We start from the raw sequence: 19,669 nt of genomic DNA on the forward strand, positions 1-19,669 counted from the left end.
AAATAAGTTACCTAAGACAAAACCATAAAAAATAAGGCATTGGCCTAATTTTCTTTAAATGGCATTTATTTTGTTTTGTTGCTTTGTTTTTGTGATGTATTTAAAGCACAAATACATGGATTTAAGATATCGTCTAATAACAAGAAAATTGCCTTAGGCTTAATTAATTAATTTATTTATGTTGCTTTCAGTTGATTCAGACTGTCAGTGTCATGGATAAGGATGACCCTCCCCGAGGTCACAAATTCTATTTTGAACCAGTGCCAGAATTTACTCTCAATCCGAATTTCACCATTGTAGATAATAAAGGTATAAGAAAATTTCTAAAACTAAAAATCATGAAACTTTAAGATGCATAGTTAAAAACACATATGAAAGTTTTTGGTTTTTTACATGTTTTTCTCCACCAGATAACACAGCAGGAATCATGACTCGAAAAGATGGCTACAGTCGCAACAAAATGAGCACCTACTTATTGCCAATTTTAATCTTTGACAACGATTATCCGATTCAAAGCAGCACTGGCACACTCACTATTCGGGTGTGTGCCTGCGATAATCAAGGAAACATGCAATCCTGCACGGCAGAAGCCTTGATCCTTTCAGCCGGCCTGAGCACGGGAGCTCTCGTTGCGATTCTCCTCTGTGTCCTCATACTGCTTAGTAAGCTCTGTCCCTCTGAATGATCCTTTAATTCACAAAAATCTCTCCCTCACGGTCTGAGGATGGTGCACTGAATAACACGTTTCTCTACAGATAAAGATAGAACATTTTCACTTTTTATTAAAATGGTTCTTTCAATTAGGAAAAAGTAAGAGTGTTTGTGTGGAGGGATAGTCCCAGCTTTCCAGAGACCAAAAATAAAGATCTAACAAATGCTATACACATGTGTATTTAAAAAATGTATTTTATATCATTTGGTATTATATCTTTGACTATGTTCACTGTCCTAAGGGCATTTGATTTCATTGATTTCATCTTTCCATCAACTGTATAAGGTAAATACTTTTCTTCTAGAGAAAGGCTACATAATTTACTCAAAGTCACTCATTTAGAAAAGGCTTTAGCTAGCATTCAAACACAGATTACTATAGACTTCTCCTTTCTATTATTCCCAAATCAAAGACTACGTTGCCCTTACAAATAACAGTTACTAACATATTCTGAGTTATCTATCTCAGATGTCTGACATGCAAATGCATTAAAGTTGTCACAGTTAGACATTTTCCCCTATATAGCTTGTTATACATTGGTGTGACATATTAAATTAAGAAGTTAAAGTTCTGTTTTAAAAATATCACTATATCACTGTGGTCATACCTAGCCCTGCAATATTTTCTAAATAAAGTCATGTTCCAACAGCGAGTGTTTTATTTGAACATGCACTAACAGGACAACGATTTAATTCAATTAAACAGTTGTTCCACTGGAAAACATTCCAAAAAAAAATTGTTTCTATCAAATATTCAGCCCAAATGCTTATGCTTAGGGCAGGGGAGCTAGCCAAATTTATGTTCTAATGCTCATATGTGCTGGCTCCTTTTCTCTGCAAATCCTTTCAAGCTATCTGGATGAAATCCCTTTGGCCAGATATCCTTGCAGGACTTCAGTAGGGGATTGATGAAAGTAGGGAAAAAAACATTTGTCTCAGTTAAGATGATCCAACTATTTAGAAAAACATTTTCTCAGTGTAGTTTAGCACAAATAGACTGCTACCACCGCCATCAGCAATTTCAATCCCCACCTACTGCTAGAGGGTTCAACTCCTTTGTAAAATATTTTGGTATCCCTATGGAGATAAAAATTTGGCTTAGCCTTTTAGCTAAGTGCTACTGATTTCACGTTGTTTTATTCACTCAGGAAGTTCCACTTTCCTAATTTAGAACCACATGAAAATACGTTATTGTTAGATCATTTGAAAAATTTCTGTATTAATGTAATGTACATACACACACAAAGATAGTCATGCACACACAGGGAACCGAAAGCATCCCCCCAGGTAAGTTTAGATATTTGAACATTCTCAAACTAAATTTGATACTATTTTTTTCTATGCAGAAATCCTAGAAAGTTTCTTCTTATATTCTGCAAAGTCAGCCACCTTTGTTCCTTGAGCAATATGGAAAGCACTAATTTCTTTTTTTTCACTTTCCCAGTTCATTGCCTAAATGTGGAGTAATTTTCTATTATTGTAGTTAAAATTGCTTCTAATTCAGAAATTTATATTTTCAAAGTTACTAAAGCACTTTATTGTTATTGTGAGTCTTTATGGTAATGGCTGGACATAGTTACTGCATTTCTCTAGTTAAGAGAGTTTGCTTTTTATAAGATAGTGACATAGCACTGACAATAATATTTTAAATGTACTTTCATACATTTTGAAGAAATCTAACTCTTAGCTTATATCTGTTTTATAAGGCAAGATGGAAGATTAAAATCTAGGGCTGGGATTTTAAACTTTTTGGTTGTAGGGACACTTTTGGCAGCCTGATGAAGTGAATGGACCTAGCCAGAATGACGATTTAAATTTATTAGAGTAAAACATGTAAGACAAAAAGGAAATACACTTACACAAATGAAATAAAAAACACGAAGAAAACTGTGCTTGCTTATCAAATCATGCATGCCATATTCTGGAGCAAGTCTAACTATGGTTTGATTTATCTGTCAAACTGTGATGCAATATAAAATATCTGTCACACATATTGCCACTATCACCATCGTTTATGCCAATAATCCTATTGAAAAGAAATGCTAAATTTGAGTTACAGATGGATGGAAATAATGAGGCACTTTTTTTTTTCATTTCTTATCCTATTCTTTCTGAATTCTGTTCACATGTTCCAGATTAATAACCTCAATCTAAGAAATGATCTGATAATATTAATATGGTAGAAAAGGAAAGCTCAGAACAGATTCTACGGACCATTTGTGGGAATTAGTAAGTTTTTATTAGCTAAGAAACCCTTAATACTTAATAAATGACTACACAATTGTTATTTTTATTGATTAAAAAGTAGATAACTTATAAATTTATTTAACCTTAAATTTAGAAAGAAATCTCTTTTTCTAGTGTGTGGCTGAAATTTGATAGATGTCAGATCCATGTTGGACTTAATTAAGCGTACGTCCATCTTTTAAAAGGAGAGTACAGAGGTCTCATCTTTACTGCAGTTTTCTTTTTTCATTATCTCTAAGATGATCCTGAATAGAGCTCAGCTCCCAAAGCCCATTCTGTGAAGTCTAACTACTGATACTTCTTTATCTTTCGTAATTATATTTAATTAGCTTTCGTAAAATCTTACTTTTACGACATTAACGATAATCTTTAATTATCTTTTGTAAAATCTTACTTTCAGTTAGGAAGAGCTGAGACAAGTTTGCTGGTCAATATGAAAATAACATTGGACAGGGCTTTAGTATAGTTATAGGGGCCTCACGGGCCATTTTGAAGTGTAGTCTCAACGACAGTGAGTATGCTTTATTTAATCTCAATGTAAAAATTGAGAAAAGGAATAAGAGCCAACATTTTCTTACTTTCTGTGAAGCATAAATAATACTGACAGACAGTTAAGTATCCTAAAGTAAAGGAAACCTAGTTTGTATTTTTCCCTGGTAATGCTGAAGTGTGTTTTGATGATATTTTCTTGATTTTATTCTCACATTTCTTATATGTAACATTATGGGCTTGCCAATTTTTAATGGAAAATTTGTATTTTGAAAATCGTGTTTGCTTCTTTTTAAATGAACGTTATTAATTGCAACATGCATTTATTAGAAAAAGGTTCATCTTCCAGTACACATAATTTGAATTCCAGTATTATAATGAGAAATAAGAAAATATATTATATGAGGAGAAGTTCACAGTTAACTTTGTAACATAGGCATGTAAACAATAAAAATAATACAGCAAGTAGAGGGAATACAATTAACATTTCATTCCAAAAGTTTAAATCAGGTCTTGTATGTCAAGGAAGTCCTCATTAACAAGATACAGTCTGAGGTGTTTTGTAAGATAAGTTAAAGATGAGTTTGAGTTTTATGTTGTAACTTTTAGAGTTATAGTTCAGCTTTCTAAGCCCACTACAAAATTAGACCAGTAAAGGAATTTAATTAAACCTATGAGATATGGGAAGTGATAAAATCAGTGACACATACATATTCATGACATAGTCATGTGTGTGCATATGTACACGCATAATATAGGAATATAATGCATATACAAATATATATATCTATATATGAGTAATGTTTTGCGTATACTCCCTTGAATCATTAAGAAATGATACTTGTGCCTAAGTGAAAGGAATGATCAATATCATGAGTAGAGTTTTAGCGTTTTTGTATTTGAAACAAGTGCACATTTGGAAAGACTGCTGATGTGTCAGGCAATTGCAGTTGGATAAATATAATAATTGTACTTGAATAAAGCTTTTTCAATGCCAGAAGTTCATAGGAGAGTATGTCTTGAGAGTAAATTAATGGCATGGTAATATCTGCTCCTTTATCAATACAGTACATCCAGTCATTGCTTTGAGAAACTCTGTATTTCTACAGGGTAATTAATTATTTTTATTCGATTAATCTTAATATCTCCTGTACCAAACAAATTTCACACTCAGAAGTGCACTCTATTTTATCCTGACTCATGAAATCTCACTATTTTCCCATTTCTTATTAATAGTTTTAGTCGTGCTGTTTGCTGCATTGAAGAGGCAAAGGAAAAAGGAACCTCTGATAATTTCAAAAGACGATGTCCGGGACAACATTGTCACCTATAACGATGAAGGCGGTGGGGAAGAAGATACCCAAGCTTTTGACATTGGCACATTAAGGAATCCAGAGGCAAGAGAAGACACTAAACTTAGACGAGATGTAATGCCCGAAACTATTTTTCAGATAAGGAGGACTGTGCCTCTGTGGGAAAATATTGATGTACAAGATTTTATCCATCGAAGATTAAAAGAAAACGACGCAGACCCAAGTGCACCTCCATATGATTCACTGGCAACGTATGCCTATGAAGGGAATGATTCCATAGCAGATTCGCTCAGCTCTTTAGAATCCCTCACAGCTGATTGTAACCAAGATTATGATTACCTCAGTGACTGGGGGCCTCGTTTTAAAAAACTTGCCGATATGTACGGGGGTGATGATAGTGACCGAGACTGAGAGGATTGTTTGACTTGATCAATATTAGTGGAAGTACTGTCTATGTTATTAGATTGAGTGGCCTGCATTCTCTTCCTTGGAGGAAATTTGTCAAAAATTGAAATTACAAACAATACGTAGGTGTTGTCTTAGTAGGGATTTGCTTAATCAGTAAGTTTTCGTGAATGAATACGAATGATACAGATTTTTTAAAAAGTAATAACCAGTTCACCCTCTTTGCCTAACAATCTCGGAAGGAAAATATATCACATCAATAATCAATAAAAATACTTAAAAGGCTTTTTGTGCCTTTTCTTAAGTATAATAATTTATAAATGTTTTCTTAACTGACTTTCAGTCACCTTTACTATTAAACTAATTAAACTAAACATTGTGCAACCGCTTTGTAAATTAATATGGAAAAGATATATCCCTAATGACCTAGGAATGACTATTACTGCCATATTTATTTAGTTGAAGAATGTCTTTGTGTTAATTCATTCATATTTTTATAAATGTATATTTATATTTTTGTATTTTTATGAAATAAACTAGTATTTATAAAATACATTTCATTTTATTTAATTCCTAGAGGCAGATCTGATCTCATTTATAACAAAAATGTTTTACACCTTTAAACGTAAAACATGGTTCACTCAGGGAATAAGCAGTTCAGAAACTACTGCATGGATTTGGACCTACAATGTAGTGAAACTATAAAATACCTTTGGTACCAATTATTACTTTTCCGTTTCATCACTTAAATATTGACTAATGTTTATAGAACCACTGATGTCTAACCATCAATAGAGTATGAGACACATTTGGAATATAAAATATTATATACATATATATAGTTGTGGACAATAAACTTTAAGTGTTTTTTTTGACAAGTCTTTACTTTACTATGGGATCAACCAGTGGATTATATTTGAGAGTAAATGAAGTATGTGTCAGTAATGTTATGTAGACATAGAAAAAATCTACATCAATCTTCTCTCAGTAGTATAGTTTTCAAAATGAGAAATCATAGCTCTGATTTTTTTTTTTTCTTCATGATGAGGCAATTCACGGGATATGTGCTCAGGTGTGCGTAACATGTTTAAAATGTGTATTGAAGAGTAGAGAGTTTGTTTTTAAATTTATTATTTTATTGAGGAAATTCCAAGTCATTATAGTTGAGAAAGTTTTGAAAAAGCTAAGGAAAAGTAGAGAAAAGAGACTTAAAAGAATGTGATGGTTTCCTAATTATTGCGATTGTTCGGAAAATAGAATATAGGCACCTCAAACCATGGGAAAGAAGAAGAGATGGGAATCGTAAGCAATCATCATCTGCAAATATTTGAAAGACTGCCGTGTATAATCTGGCCCTGATATGGCTCACAGTATAAAATTTCAACCAAGATATGGGAACTTCACAGAGAGATTGCATGTTATCTATTTTCTGTGCCAAGAATTAACCTTTTATTCCTCTTCAATTATTCATAGTTTAGGCAGCAAATGTCATACTTATGGTGATTCCTAGGTGGAATTCATATAGGAGAAATTTAACTTTGTCTAGTCTGTTACCAAGAGGTTTTAAGGAGCAAATACCAAATTATAAACATGTACTTATTTGTTGCTATATCACTATGTTGTAAAGTTTTTGTAGACCAAGACTAACTCAAGAACTTTATCTTCGATATGTAGCACACATTAAATATTTATTAAGATTTAATTTAACGCTAAGAAAAATACATACTGGACTATTGAGAATTACTTGATATATTTCTCAGGACACAATCACCCAGAAAACAGAAAGATTTTTAGTTTTAGTTTTGATTAGATAATTTTAGTTTTACCTTAGAAAGGAATTAGTTTCCTCATTGCCAAAGCTCATCCATCATAGATAGACAAATACCTAATAGGATATATAGAGTGACTTGAGGTAATTAAAAAATAAGTTAGACATTGAGCAAGGCGTCTTATAATCACTTTGTTCTATAATCACTACAAGGTTAAATAACAATAAGTAAATCAATTCTAAGAAGACCTATACTGACTGTACATGTAGTGGTTGTTTAAAAAACGAAGACATTATGTGGCAGGAGAGTTGAATAAATTGGTAGTTACATAGCTTGCCTGGGCTTACCATGCTTGAAATACTAAGAGCACTGCAACAAACGAACTTACCTACAAGGTGTAGATCTGTGATTGACATGAGAGAGTAATATTGTCATTAGATAGAATAAAACATTAAATATTTTAACTTGCAAAATATTATTTGGCTGTCTCTTTTTGAGAACTAATGAAGTTAGTTTCAAAGTTCTCCCTTTCCTTGATCTGTGAAATGACTGACCTATGGTAGTCTTTGTAAGAAGCACAGAGCTAGAAGAATTAATATTAACTGGTATGTGATTGTTTTTATATACCTGACTTAAATGCTATGAATCAGAGGATCTGATTGAATCAAGGAAATTAACAGATCTGTGTAACACTAATACTTCCTATCCTTTTCCAATAATCTATGAAATGTCCATAGTAGGTAAAATGCATTCAGGAGCCAGATGGACCAGATTTTATTATTTCCTTACTAGCAAACTAAATGAATCATTGAAATTCTTCAGGAAAACACACATCACAACATTCACCCTATTGGATTTGGAATTTATTTTACTAGATGCACATAATATCCTCAGTAAGATTTGATTCTATTACTTTATTCTCATGAACTATGGGGTTGTTAAATGTTGAAGATAATTTATTCTTAATGTGTACTTGCCAAACTAAATTAATTAGCTCTGATTATTTCAAACTAAAATAGTATTAAATTAAAATCAATTGAGTAACCATTATCCCAAATATAAACTTAATTTCATTGTTTTATTTAGAAAGTTCAATAATTTTCAGAATATGACTATATTTATATCTGAATTTCTTTCAGTATGAATAACCTATCTACACTATTTGCATGTTAATACACAGTCTGGATATTATTCCATTCAATTTTGCTCTCAAGCACATTGAATCGATTTCAATGACTTAAATACCAAACTTAGCAAAGAAAATAAAATAGTATTAACAATAAAAGCAAGCAAACAAACGGGAACAAAAAAGTAATAATATCTTACCTTAGTAGTGGTGGATATTGATCATTCCTGTCACTTTGGCACAAGTATCATAATTAGCCTCCAGAATTCTTTATTCTGTTGGTTGTACTTTAACTTTACCCAATCTTCTTTACTGGTTCTTTCTCTTCTTTTCTAGCTCTCTATTTTAGAGTTGTCCAGGCTTTTTTCTTTTCTGGTTAAATTCAAGTCTCTGGTATTATTACCAATTTTCCATGTTACTATACCTGTCTATATCTATATCTGTATCTAAGATATAGATTGAAATTTTCTGATTTTATACCTCCCACTTTCACCTCTATGTAATAATCCAAACTATTCTAAATTTCTACTTGAATAAACATATCAAAAGTAACATGTCCAAATTTTAATTACTAATTTTCACTCCTATCTTTTCTCAGCTTGCCCCATCTCAGTTAATGTCAGCTCTGTCCTTCTAATTGTCCATGCCATAAACCAAGCAGTCAATCTTCATTCATTTCAATCTGTTATCTTCCATATCTAATACTGTAGAAAATCCTATGAATGATACCTTCAAAATTTAACTGCTATACAATGATCTTTCATCATATCTCCTGCTACAATGCTGGTCTAATAACCATACTTGGATTATTGCAGTGTTCTTCTAAGCGTTTCTTCTCACTAGCTTCTGCTCCTGCCATCTATTTTCAACTCAATACAGAGCAGATATGCTTTTTTTTAACGAGATAAGTTTGGACATCTCACTTCGCTTTTCAGAACTTACCAATTGTTCACGTGCAGTGAGAGACAGTCCTCACAGTGGCCTCTAAGGACCGGTCAGATCAGATTCCCATTATTTCTCTGATAAATTATTCTCATTTCTTTCATCCATTTTAATTCGATTATCCTGGTCTCCTTGTTTTTCCTCAAAACTGGCTAGCATTTTTTTTTTTTTTCCCATTCGATTGACTTTCTCTGGAATAATCTTTCCTTGGATATCCACAAAGTTAACTTCATAACTACGTTCAAGATCACTTTTTAATGTGACTTTCTTAGTGAGAACTACATTGGTCAGTCTAATTGAAATCACAATCCTCCACACCCATTTCTCCTTTCTCTATTTTTAAAAATAATTGTTTGCCACAGCACATATTACCAATCAACTTGATATAGAATTTGTTTATCCTTTAATTTTTTGTGTGTCTACTGCTACTAAAATGCTTGATCTCTCTGGACAATAATTTTTATAGATTTTATTAAAGTATCTCATGTGCCCAGATTGCTGTTTCATACCTTGTTGGCATGCAGCAAACACTTGCTCAATGTTGAACAAAATGCTCAGTATTTATATATGAGCATTTTAAAAATTTTGTGGAATATTATAAATACATGGGAGATGAAAAAATCAAATGTGTCTGGTCATGGTGGCTCATGCCTGTTATCACAGAACTTTGGGAGACTGAGGTGGCAAGATTGCTGAGGTCAGGAGTTCGAGACCAGCCTGGGCAACACAGGGGAAAACCTATTTTACATATTTAAAAAAAATTAGCTAGGTGGAGTTGTGTGTGCCTGTAGTCCTAGTTAATTTGAAGGCTGAGTCAGGAGGACCGCTTGAGCCCAGGAGTTCAAGGCTGCAGCGGGCTATAATCACACCACTGCACTCCAGCCTAAGCAACAGAGCAAGACCCTGTCTCAAACATACATACATACACACATAAACATATGTGAAAAAAGGGAAAATTATACTCAAATTTACAGCAATGTACCTGCCTTCAACACAATATTGAATATACTCTAGATTGTTAAATTGAAATATAGTTTGCTAAATTCTGGTTGATCACAATTAAATCATTATTTGAAAGAATCTTTTAAAAAGTTCTGAAAAACTTGAATAATATCTCAAGTTAAAAAATAAAAACCTGACATAACTAAAGTTGTATTTAATAATCTTGGTTTCTAAAAGATACTGGTAATGGAATTGTACTGCATTTCAGACCATCAATTCTAAATGTCAGAATCAAACACAAGTGCACACAGAGAAGGAATAAAATATGTATATCCTTCTCTTCTGCAGTCGTAATTAACTTTACGACAGCCTAGTCACTGGGCAGCTCTTAGCCCACTATTGTCTTGTACTTGGGTCGTGTGATACGGTTTCTGGCAAGCTGAACAGTTAAGCTCTAAGAAAATGTTGTCTTACTTAAATACGCTTAATTTCTTCCAAAATTTCAATAAAAATATTGGGACTTTTTTTAAGAATAAATACATTTAAATAATTGTTTATAATGCAGGAGAAATATCAGCTACTTCAATCTGTATGGTGAAAATAGCATCCAGACGCATTGGCTCATGCCTGTAATTCCAGAACTTTGGGAGGCAGAAGCAGGCAGATCACCTGAGACCAGGAGTTTAAGACCAGCCTGGCTAAGATGGTAAAACCTTATTTCCACTAAAAATTAAAAAAAAAAAAAAAAAATAGCCGGGCTTGGTGTCACACACGTGTAATTCCAGCTACTCGAAGGATGAGGCAGGAAAATCACTTGAACCCCGGAGGCGGAGGTTGCAGTGAGCCAAGATCACACCATTACACTCCAGCTTGGGTAGTAAGAGCAAAACTCCATCTCAAAAAAAAAAAAAAAAAAAAAATTGAACCTCATCTGACCTGTAGTCAGCTTTTTGTTTTGTTTTGTTTTGTTTTGTTTGTTTTGGAAAGTATATTGTTAGCTCACATTGTGTTAAAAACTGTAACAACTTACCATACTATTGACCACAGTTAAAAATCAAGATATTTTACCTATAAATTAATCTCTCTAGATTTTCTAAGGTGATTTTATAACTTGCCGCTTCTTGTCTGTGACAGTTTTCTTTTAGATGTTTTAATATTCTTATTATTTCTGAACAGATAAGTACAAAACTCTTGAGAGTAATAATTTTTCAACGACATATAACTATATTTCACAAATAAGAGGCTTATATTTTTATTATATTTAATTTTAGTGTAACCAAAAATATATATGTTATGATGTATGCTATTCTATGACATTTTTGACTTGGTCTTCTATGTTTCCTTATTACTAATTCTGCCCCAAACTCTATGGCAATTGTCTAAATTTCAGCTTCAGACACAAACAAGTAGGGAATGGATTTTAGATTCTTGAGGAAATCTCTCCTACAGTTTGCTGAACTGCTCTAGTCTGGACAGACCAGTTCCTCACTCTACCTGCGCTGAGACCTCATTCTGGTGTTTTGTTTTACCAGCAACTGGGGATGGCCTTGATCTCCCCTGAAGAGCTAGAGTCCCGAGCCCCATATCCCATATCAAGCACATTCCGTTCCTTTTCCTTGCTCCACCTCCTCCCGAGTATAAGATAATTCTGACTACACATCTCCCAAAGGATGCTATTGTTTATTTTTTTCTAATATTATAGCTTTGTTGTACTTTAAACTAAAAATATTCCTTGGTAATCAATTGTGCTTTTTGCTCTGGCTGTATTGGGCACTTTGGAATTTTGCTAGAAGGAAGGATATATCTTAGTTCCTTGGTCATCAGAAATCTCTCTTATGGATATTTACACACTGTTTCATTAAATTTATATTATCTGCCTGCTCCTTGTAGGTATTGAGCATTTAAGTTGGTAACTCCTATTACGTAACATTAGCAACAACTTTTTTAAATGTTATAAATGCTGTTAATAAATACCTCATTTTTTATTTTTGATGATTTTAAGTCTAATACATAATCTTTTTTAATATTAGCAAATAAGAGATTCATATCTAGAAAATTATAAGAAAAATATATTTTAGGTGATTATGTTCTTGAGATGAATATAAGTATTCAGATTTTTTTATTTGTCTTCACATTCATTCAATACTACTTTTCAGTGCATTGTATTCTAGATTCATTTAATGCTTTTCATATATTAGAAATTTATTATGCACACATTCATTTAATAGTCGATTATAACATGATCCAGAACAGCATTTATATAGCAGCAAATGAAACCAAGTCAAGTATACACTTCCTATATATTTACTTGAATTAGGAGTTCTAATTATCAGAGCATGTCACATTTATAACCACTTTATAATTTAACTTCTTAAGAATGCTTCAGTTGTATGACATGGTAGTTTCAAACTTTTTTTTCATAGGAAATACATTAGAGCCTTTTTTATTAAATGTAGGATTATTATACTTATAAAAGTAATGATTTTAATCAAAAGTATTCTTGATGCTTCAAATTTTAATTCATTTTCTTCAGGATGCTATGTCAAAAAAAGTCCATGGATAGAGTCTTATGTAAGTGAATAATTAATTGATTTATTAATTTTATAAATTCTTTTTAAATACTGGCATTAAACAAAGCCATGTAAGAAATTTAAAACAGTACAATGCACAGCTTTTATTTTCTTAAGATTTTGGAATTCAATTCAATAAACACAATTAACTAAAATATAAAGTGGTATGTGATAAGGGCTTAAAAATAACAAGGAAATTAACAAAAGGTGTTTTTGGCTTCACATTTTTAGGAGTTTTCGTGTCACATTATATTGTTTAAAAACTGTTGAATGAAGATTACTATATCCAGTAAAAATCAGTCAAAGGTACTTTTGAATAACATATGTAACACACTCTCTGGCTGATTAAACTCAGCCACTTTTTCTACTAAAATTTAATGTCACAGTTTGTTAACAAGGAGTCTGACTCCATTTGTTGATGTTTCCCTGCTGATAACTTTTAAGCCTCATCCTTCCCTTTTCTCCTTGGTCCCCGCTTCTGGACAAGCTGGTAAGAAAGCCCTGGTGTTCCCTCCTTTGGTGCAGGCAAGAAATTCAAATCTCATAAGTCCTCCCTACATGAGCAAACTCTCACCAGTCTGTGCAATAAAAACCTAGGCAGGTCTCTTTCCTTCCTCTCTTTAGTCATTTAGGATCCTCCTGAGAGGCCTTCGTGCTCTCCCCAGAGACCTCAATTACATCAATGATCAACCTTTCCATAAACTCCTGGTGTGTGGGGAGCATCATCAGCGTCAATGTCCATACCAAACTGTAAGTGAAGGTCCGTCAGCCTTTGCGAAGTTACTGATGTCTTAAAATGGTCATTTGATTAGGCTAACTGCCACTTAATACACACAGAACTTTGATAAACATTTAAAGATAAATATTTTGCATTGTCTTTTATCCCCATCTTCACAATACTTTAATGATAATATCTTCTAATGATTTTCTTATAAAGAAACGGCTCAAAATTTTATTGTATTTATTTGTTAACTACAATATATTAGTGTAGAATGTATTTGTGATTTTAACTATAGGGTGATTTACGTTTGATTATTAAAAGACTGAAGAGTTTCATAAATAGAGGCATAAAATATCAACATGCATTAACATATGTGAAGCCCAATGGAAATGCACTGAATACTTAATAAGTGCCAGGCACTGTACTAATCATTTTACATTTTACGGGGATTACGCTCTGAATTCTTAAAACTCTTTCCTTCAGTTATAATTCTTATCTCCATCCTACATAATAGGAAACTGAAACCTATATAATATCACAAGTTGGTAAAATGTGGAGGAAAGTTTTAAATTCAGACAATCTGACTCAGTAGACTTTCCTTTTAATCAGTATACTATTCCAGATTATCATCATTGTATAAAACTCAGAAGATGGTGGCATTGAGCTGGGAACTGTCTGATCAGATTGTTTTTCTCAGATAATATAATTTTATATTCAATTTGCTGAGAGAAAAGAAAAAATAATCAACGGTCTAATAAGAGTTCAGAGTTTTGAAAAAACAAAAAATAAAGAAAGGATCTGAAATTACACAAACAAGTTATTGATCAGAATAATATCTGAATCTGATGCCATTAAAAGTCTAATAATAAATAGCCAAAGCTAACTTAAAACTGCAGTATATTAAAGCAATGTCCACTGTTGTAGTACAAAGCAAGCAGTTTAGTATAGCACCTGCAAAGAAGATTTACTGTGTACTTATATTAGGCTAGGAATTGAGTATTTCATTACCATTCTTGAATGGCTGAAAGTAAGGATAGGCTAGGTGGAAAAATGAGAAATGTCATTGAAATGCATAGTATTAAAGAACAATATAATAATACCTGCCTTACAGAAAACATCCAAATTGTTAAGAAATAATTTTAGTAACTATAAAATCAATGTCCAAAAAATCATAACAGTAAAGCTAAAATGCAGCACGTTGGAAAATTTCTGTCAACTATTCCTCTCAAAGGCAAAATTTAAACTCTGATTGGAGAAATTCCCACAGAATTTTGTACAATATTATATCACCTTGGATAAATCATGTAGTGTGTTTGTAGGGTTAGATATAAGTCCACTTTTCATTCAAAGCTGAAGTGTCTGAGACTTCTGCTAAAACAAACATTAATAGATAAATTTGTGTTCACACTTTGAAGACAGATAGGAAGCACTATGACAAACAGAGATTTGAGATCAGGAGTAAGATCATATATCTGACATTTCCGTATGATGCTTTAAAACTGTGAAAGAGCGTTTTTGAATTAATCTGCGGAGCAATCAAATGAAGATGGGGACTAGCAGCAGTTAAGTCTAATTCTAAGAAATAATATTGAACATCACACCTATTATTAGCTACATCCATCACAAAGAGAACAGCCTGGAATTTAAGAACATCTTTCCGGGGAAATGAGAAACTAGATAAATGAACAGTGGTGACGCTGATTTCAATATTTATTTTTCTCTGGCCTCTGAATAAGATGCTGTGTTTTTGTTTTGTTTTGTTTATTTGTTTTGTTTTTTGTCAATGATATTCAATTAAATAAAATCTCAGAGGTGAACCAAGGAGGTATTTTAGCAGTCCTTTGCTCTGCTCCACACATATCCACCCATTTCTCCAGCATGACTTTAAATGTGTCAAAGTGCAAATACTTTCTACAGTGCTGAGGCAACTTTGTGTAATGACAGAAAGCTCCATACACTGCCAGGGGCAAAAACTAGTATAACATTTTGTTAAACAGAAGTTAATGCATTGGTTCCCTGTCATATGCTGATATCTATATAACAATATATTTTGACAGTGTGGAGGGTTGTTCTTATATGTTATCTGAATATGTTTAAAAACTGAGATTTTAATTTTTATGGAAACATAATCCACACTTTGAATCACAATTCATCATTCACTAGGAAAAATCTATCTGGGAAACATCATTTTCTAAATATCTCATTTATTTTCCATTCACTACAATGGTCACATTCTGTACTAGTGGCAGCATGCTAATATACTTTGTAACTTGTAAAAATGTAGCTAACAAAATTACACTTACATTAGCTTCAGAATTGTTGATGTATTTGCTTAATAAAATAAGGCATCTTATCAAGGAATCATCACATGATGTGATCTACTTCTTACTTGGATATTATTTATTGAATTATATTAACCTATTGAACTGATGGAAATGCCTATTTAGTGCCACTAAATATGAGAATAGATATGCTCTGAATAAAGAAGTTGATTACACTGATCTAAGCATTGGTTAATAATATGGTGGGGAAGTTATTTCCATTTCATGCTCTGTAAAATTAATTCCTTAACCTTCCAGCTATGATGAAAAATCTCATTCTGCATTTTTTCATTATTAATGTACTCTCATACTTATTATCATGAAATTTTATTAAATGTTCTCAACTTTTATTTATTAAATCTCCAATGCAATAACCATTAGCTTTGCTCACTGAATAACAAGTAATTTAGGACAAATGCTAAAAGATATTTAAATACAGATCTATGGTAATTGTAAGAGTGATTGGAATTTCTAAAAATTTTTATGCTAAAATCTGCTCTAATTCAATTGAAACTAATAGAACTAAACTGCTTGCTATTGGCTTACGTATGACAAATTAATTAATTAGCATGATTTGCTATTTTTTCAGTAGTTTAAAAAAGTGTTCTATTATCCTCAAAATACTATATTCTTCTTCCATTTAAGGATAAATATGCATGCCACCAGGCAACAGAAGCCTACAAATAAAATAATATTTCAGAAGAAAAACAAATGTGTACTTAACAATTTCAGGCACCTATTTTTGATAAATTTCTGCATATGCAGCAAAAACAACATTTGTGAATTGGGATTAAAATATTAATTTAAGATTAAGTGGAAATTCTGCTCATCTTTGATGGAAAAGCTCATTTTACAGATTTCTCTGAAGAGTACAAGAGGAAAAGTGGTAAATGCAAGTGATCAGAAAGGAAAGCTCCAAGCTAAAAAATATGTGACAAATCTCTAGGGTAGTTGTATTTTCAAGTACTGTAGAAGCAGAAGTCTATTCTGAGGAAACCAGAAGAAAGTTCATTCTCATTTTTCTTCAATTTATGAGGAGAAGGAAACTACTTCATTAAAATTTAATTTAAAATTAAATCCCAGATATAGAAAAACCAACCATAGAAATGAGTGGAATTCTAACCCGCTGAGAACCAAGATGACAATGATTTAAAAAAGAATATGCTCTTACAAAAGTTCTCATGTGCTCTTTCAGCATTTATCATCTTTCTAGCCAAATGAACTTTACAAGTACAAAAGCTAACCATTCGTATTGACAGGAGGAAAATAATGGTAACTGGGAGACATTGAGCAGTAAGAAAAAAATGCTTGATCTTCCCTTGTTTGTCTTGCTTATCTTACTTAAACTGCTATTTTTTCCATTTCCACTTTTGGAGCTGTTGAAGTGCTAATCTTCTAAGTGATTAGTTTTCTTAGTACTATACTTATCCAATAGAGAAATCTTTCCTTCTGAAACTGTTTTTTATAATAAGATGAATAAGCACATATAAATATGTGTAATGTAATTGTCAACTGCATAGGACCAAAATAATTCTGTAATCAAAATCCTGATGAAGCTTCATCGACACTTACTTCCCTGGAACAGGTATAGCATTTCCATTGAGAATGAAATATATATGTATATATACATATGTGTATATATAATATACATGGTGTACATATTATATGTATATATTATATATAATATATGTATATATATTATATATATATAATTTCCATGTATGTATACAAAGAGTCCTCTTACAGTGGTTCAACTTACAATTTTGTGATTTTCCCATGGTTGCAGAAGCCATACACATTTAGTAGTGAGCAGTGGGATCCTCTCTCACTGTTCTGGGCAGCAGCAGTGAGCCTTAGCTGTCAGTCAGCCACATGATCATGAGGGTAAACAGCGGATATACTACAGTGTACTGTTGTTGCCAGGAAACTGGCCAACTCTAGGCAAAGTGTTCTGAGCATATGTAAGGTAGGCTAAGCTAAGCTATGATGTTCAATGTGTTAAGTTTCTTGCAATATCTTCAGCTCACATAGGTTAACCTCTTTATAATTCAAGGCGTGTCTATATAATTATGTTTTTAAATTAAGATTAATATGTCAAGATCATGTAACTTAATTGTATTCTGATTAGCTTCTAACAGGTAGTTTCAGGGAAAAATAAACACTTATTTACCATTGTAAGCATTACAAAAATTATTGTGAAAACCATTGTGCTAAAATCTGTTCTATAATAAACTGGGGCCTTTCATGTGAACACAATGTTTTAATGCGTTTGTCTTCTAAAGGTGTTTGAGACTCCAGTGTGAGTAAGGCAGTATGTTGGAGATTAGGTAAAGAAAAGTGGCAATCAGACTCCTTTAGAGTTCAATGTCTGACAAAATGTATGTACCCATTACCATAGGATGGTCAAATGTTTGGGCTAATAGCATTATTTTAAATATTAAATTTTTGATAGGACTGCTGAAGAAACTTAAAGACTCAAGGCAACACTTACAAAGATAACATTAAAAAAAACTATCAAATTCTAATAATGTCTATGAAAACAACATCTCCTTCAGTAAGCACTGAATCAATTTTGTATAGTACGACTTACTAAACTGACCAACTGTCTTCATATTCAGCTGTGAACATTGAGAACACAAATCAGTGTTCTCCCATTTTCTAGAGATCATTTGTCCCTTTACTCTGGGAAACTCTTTAGGCTTCTGAGCACCTTCCCAGGGGACTACTGAAACTACAGAGTTCTAAGATACTCTTCTTTGGCCCCTAAGAGTCATGAAGAATGTGAAGAGGGGTAGCACTGAGGAGTCGGGAGAGGGCCTCCCTCTTTGAAAATGCAGTGTTATTCCACATTGTCCGTACCCTCATGGGCTGTTTCAATAAGTATCAAAACTTTCAATACCTAAACATTAGTGAAAACTGCCTCCAGAATCACGTCCATAGGAAACATGTCAGATTTCCCCCCAAAATATTCTCACTATGCTCTGTTATGCCATGATTATAACAGTAGTAAAAATCACTTATTCAAGACCTTAATAACGTCTAGTTAAGGGGAGAAAAGAAGCTGAATTGCATTTTCTAAAAGATATCCCTCATCAGTTTTGTGAATAATGATTGCTTTTTTCAGAGCAATCCTTCACCTGATTTTGGGATTTAGGAATGGGGTAGATTGAAAAAATGGACACAGATTCTCTACAACCTCTCTTATCCAAAATTGTTATCTATTCCCTCATCCCTTAAGGGAATCTGAGCTAATTTGCATTAATCCTATAGACTAGGAAAGAAGTATTCTGTGCCACTTCTGAACCTCAAGAGGACCTTTAGCTTCTGCCCTTGCCCCAGGAAACATTTCTCCACCATGGGAACAAGCCTGACTAGCCTCCTGGAGGATAAGAGTTCAAACTTATGTAAAGGGAGACTCCTAGCGATTCTAGTTAATGCTCTAGAACTATTATTAAGCCTAGAAAATGATATCTAAGTCAATATGAGAAGGGCCACCCATGAAAACCTAGGACAAATTGCCAATACATGGAATGGTGATCCAAATGAAGTGGTTGGTTTTGTGCCACTATGTATTAGAGGGACTTTTTATATAGCAACAGATAGAAGAAGAATAATTTCCTCTCCTGCACATTGAGGAAGAGGATCAAAATACCAATTTTCCATGAAGAAGATATTTTTGTAACCTCTGACATTTCATGGTTAACCGCTTGCTTCGTTATAATATTAAGCACATACAAATAGATGAATGAAGATGCTTCGCAATTGGAAAGCAGAGACATTTTAGGGATATTTTAGTGACTCTCAAAAAAGTTTTTAATGACACATTTTTGCCCTTGTATTTAATTCATCAAAACAGAAAGATGTCATATTCAGCATGTTCAGTGTATTTAATTGAAGAAAGAGATTTTATATGAAAGAGTTTATAGAATTAAGAGAACCAACAAAGAGCAGTGAAACACCCAGGGACCAGTGACAAAAGACTTTCCTCCAGAGTCCCGAAAAATAAGGAGAAAAGCAGTGTTTCAAGAACAACACTGGAGTATGGCCCTTAGTCAGTATCTGTGGCAGGGGAATCAGTCTAATACCTTACCAGTGGAAGGAGAGACAACAATA

At 32.8% G+C, this 19,669-nt stretch overlaps 1 protein-coding gene across 1 annotated transcript in view; it reads left to right on the forward strand.

Annotated features, from left to right (window-relative positions):
• The window catches only part of CDH9 (cadherin 9, type 2 (T1-cadherin)), a 175,678-nt gene extending 169,636 nt beyond the window's left edge, over positions 1-6,042 (forward strand). The window contains exons 10-12 of the mRNA XM_011987408.1: positions 192-309; positions 411-662; positions 4,684-6,042. Coding sequence (XP_011842798.1) covers positions 192-309; positions 411-662; positions 4,684-5,171 — 858 coding nt within the window. The 3' untranslated portion in view covers positions 5,172-6,042. The remainder of the gene's footprint in view (positions 1-191; positions 310-410; positions 663-4,683) is intronic.
• The last annotated feature ends 13,627 nt before the right edge of the window (positions 6,043-19,669 follow it).

The sequence above is a fragment of the Mandrillus leucophaeus genome, unplaced genomic scaffold (genome assembly GCF_000951045.1).
Source record: "Mandrillus leucophaeus isolate KB7577 unplaced genomic scaffold, Mleu.le_1.0 Scaffold31, whole genome shotgun sequence".
NCBI classification, from domain to species: domain Eukaryota; kingdom Metazoa; phylum Chordata; class Mammalia; order Primates; family Cercopithecidae; genus Mandrillus; species Mandrillus leucophaeus.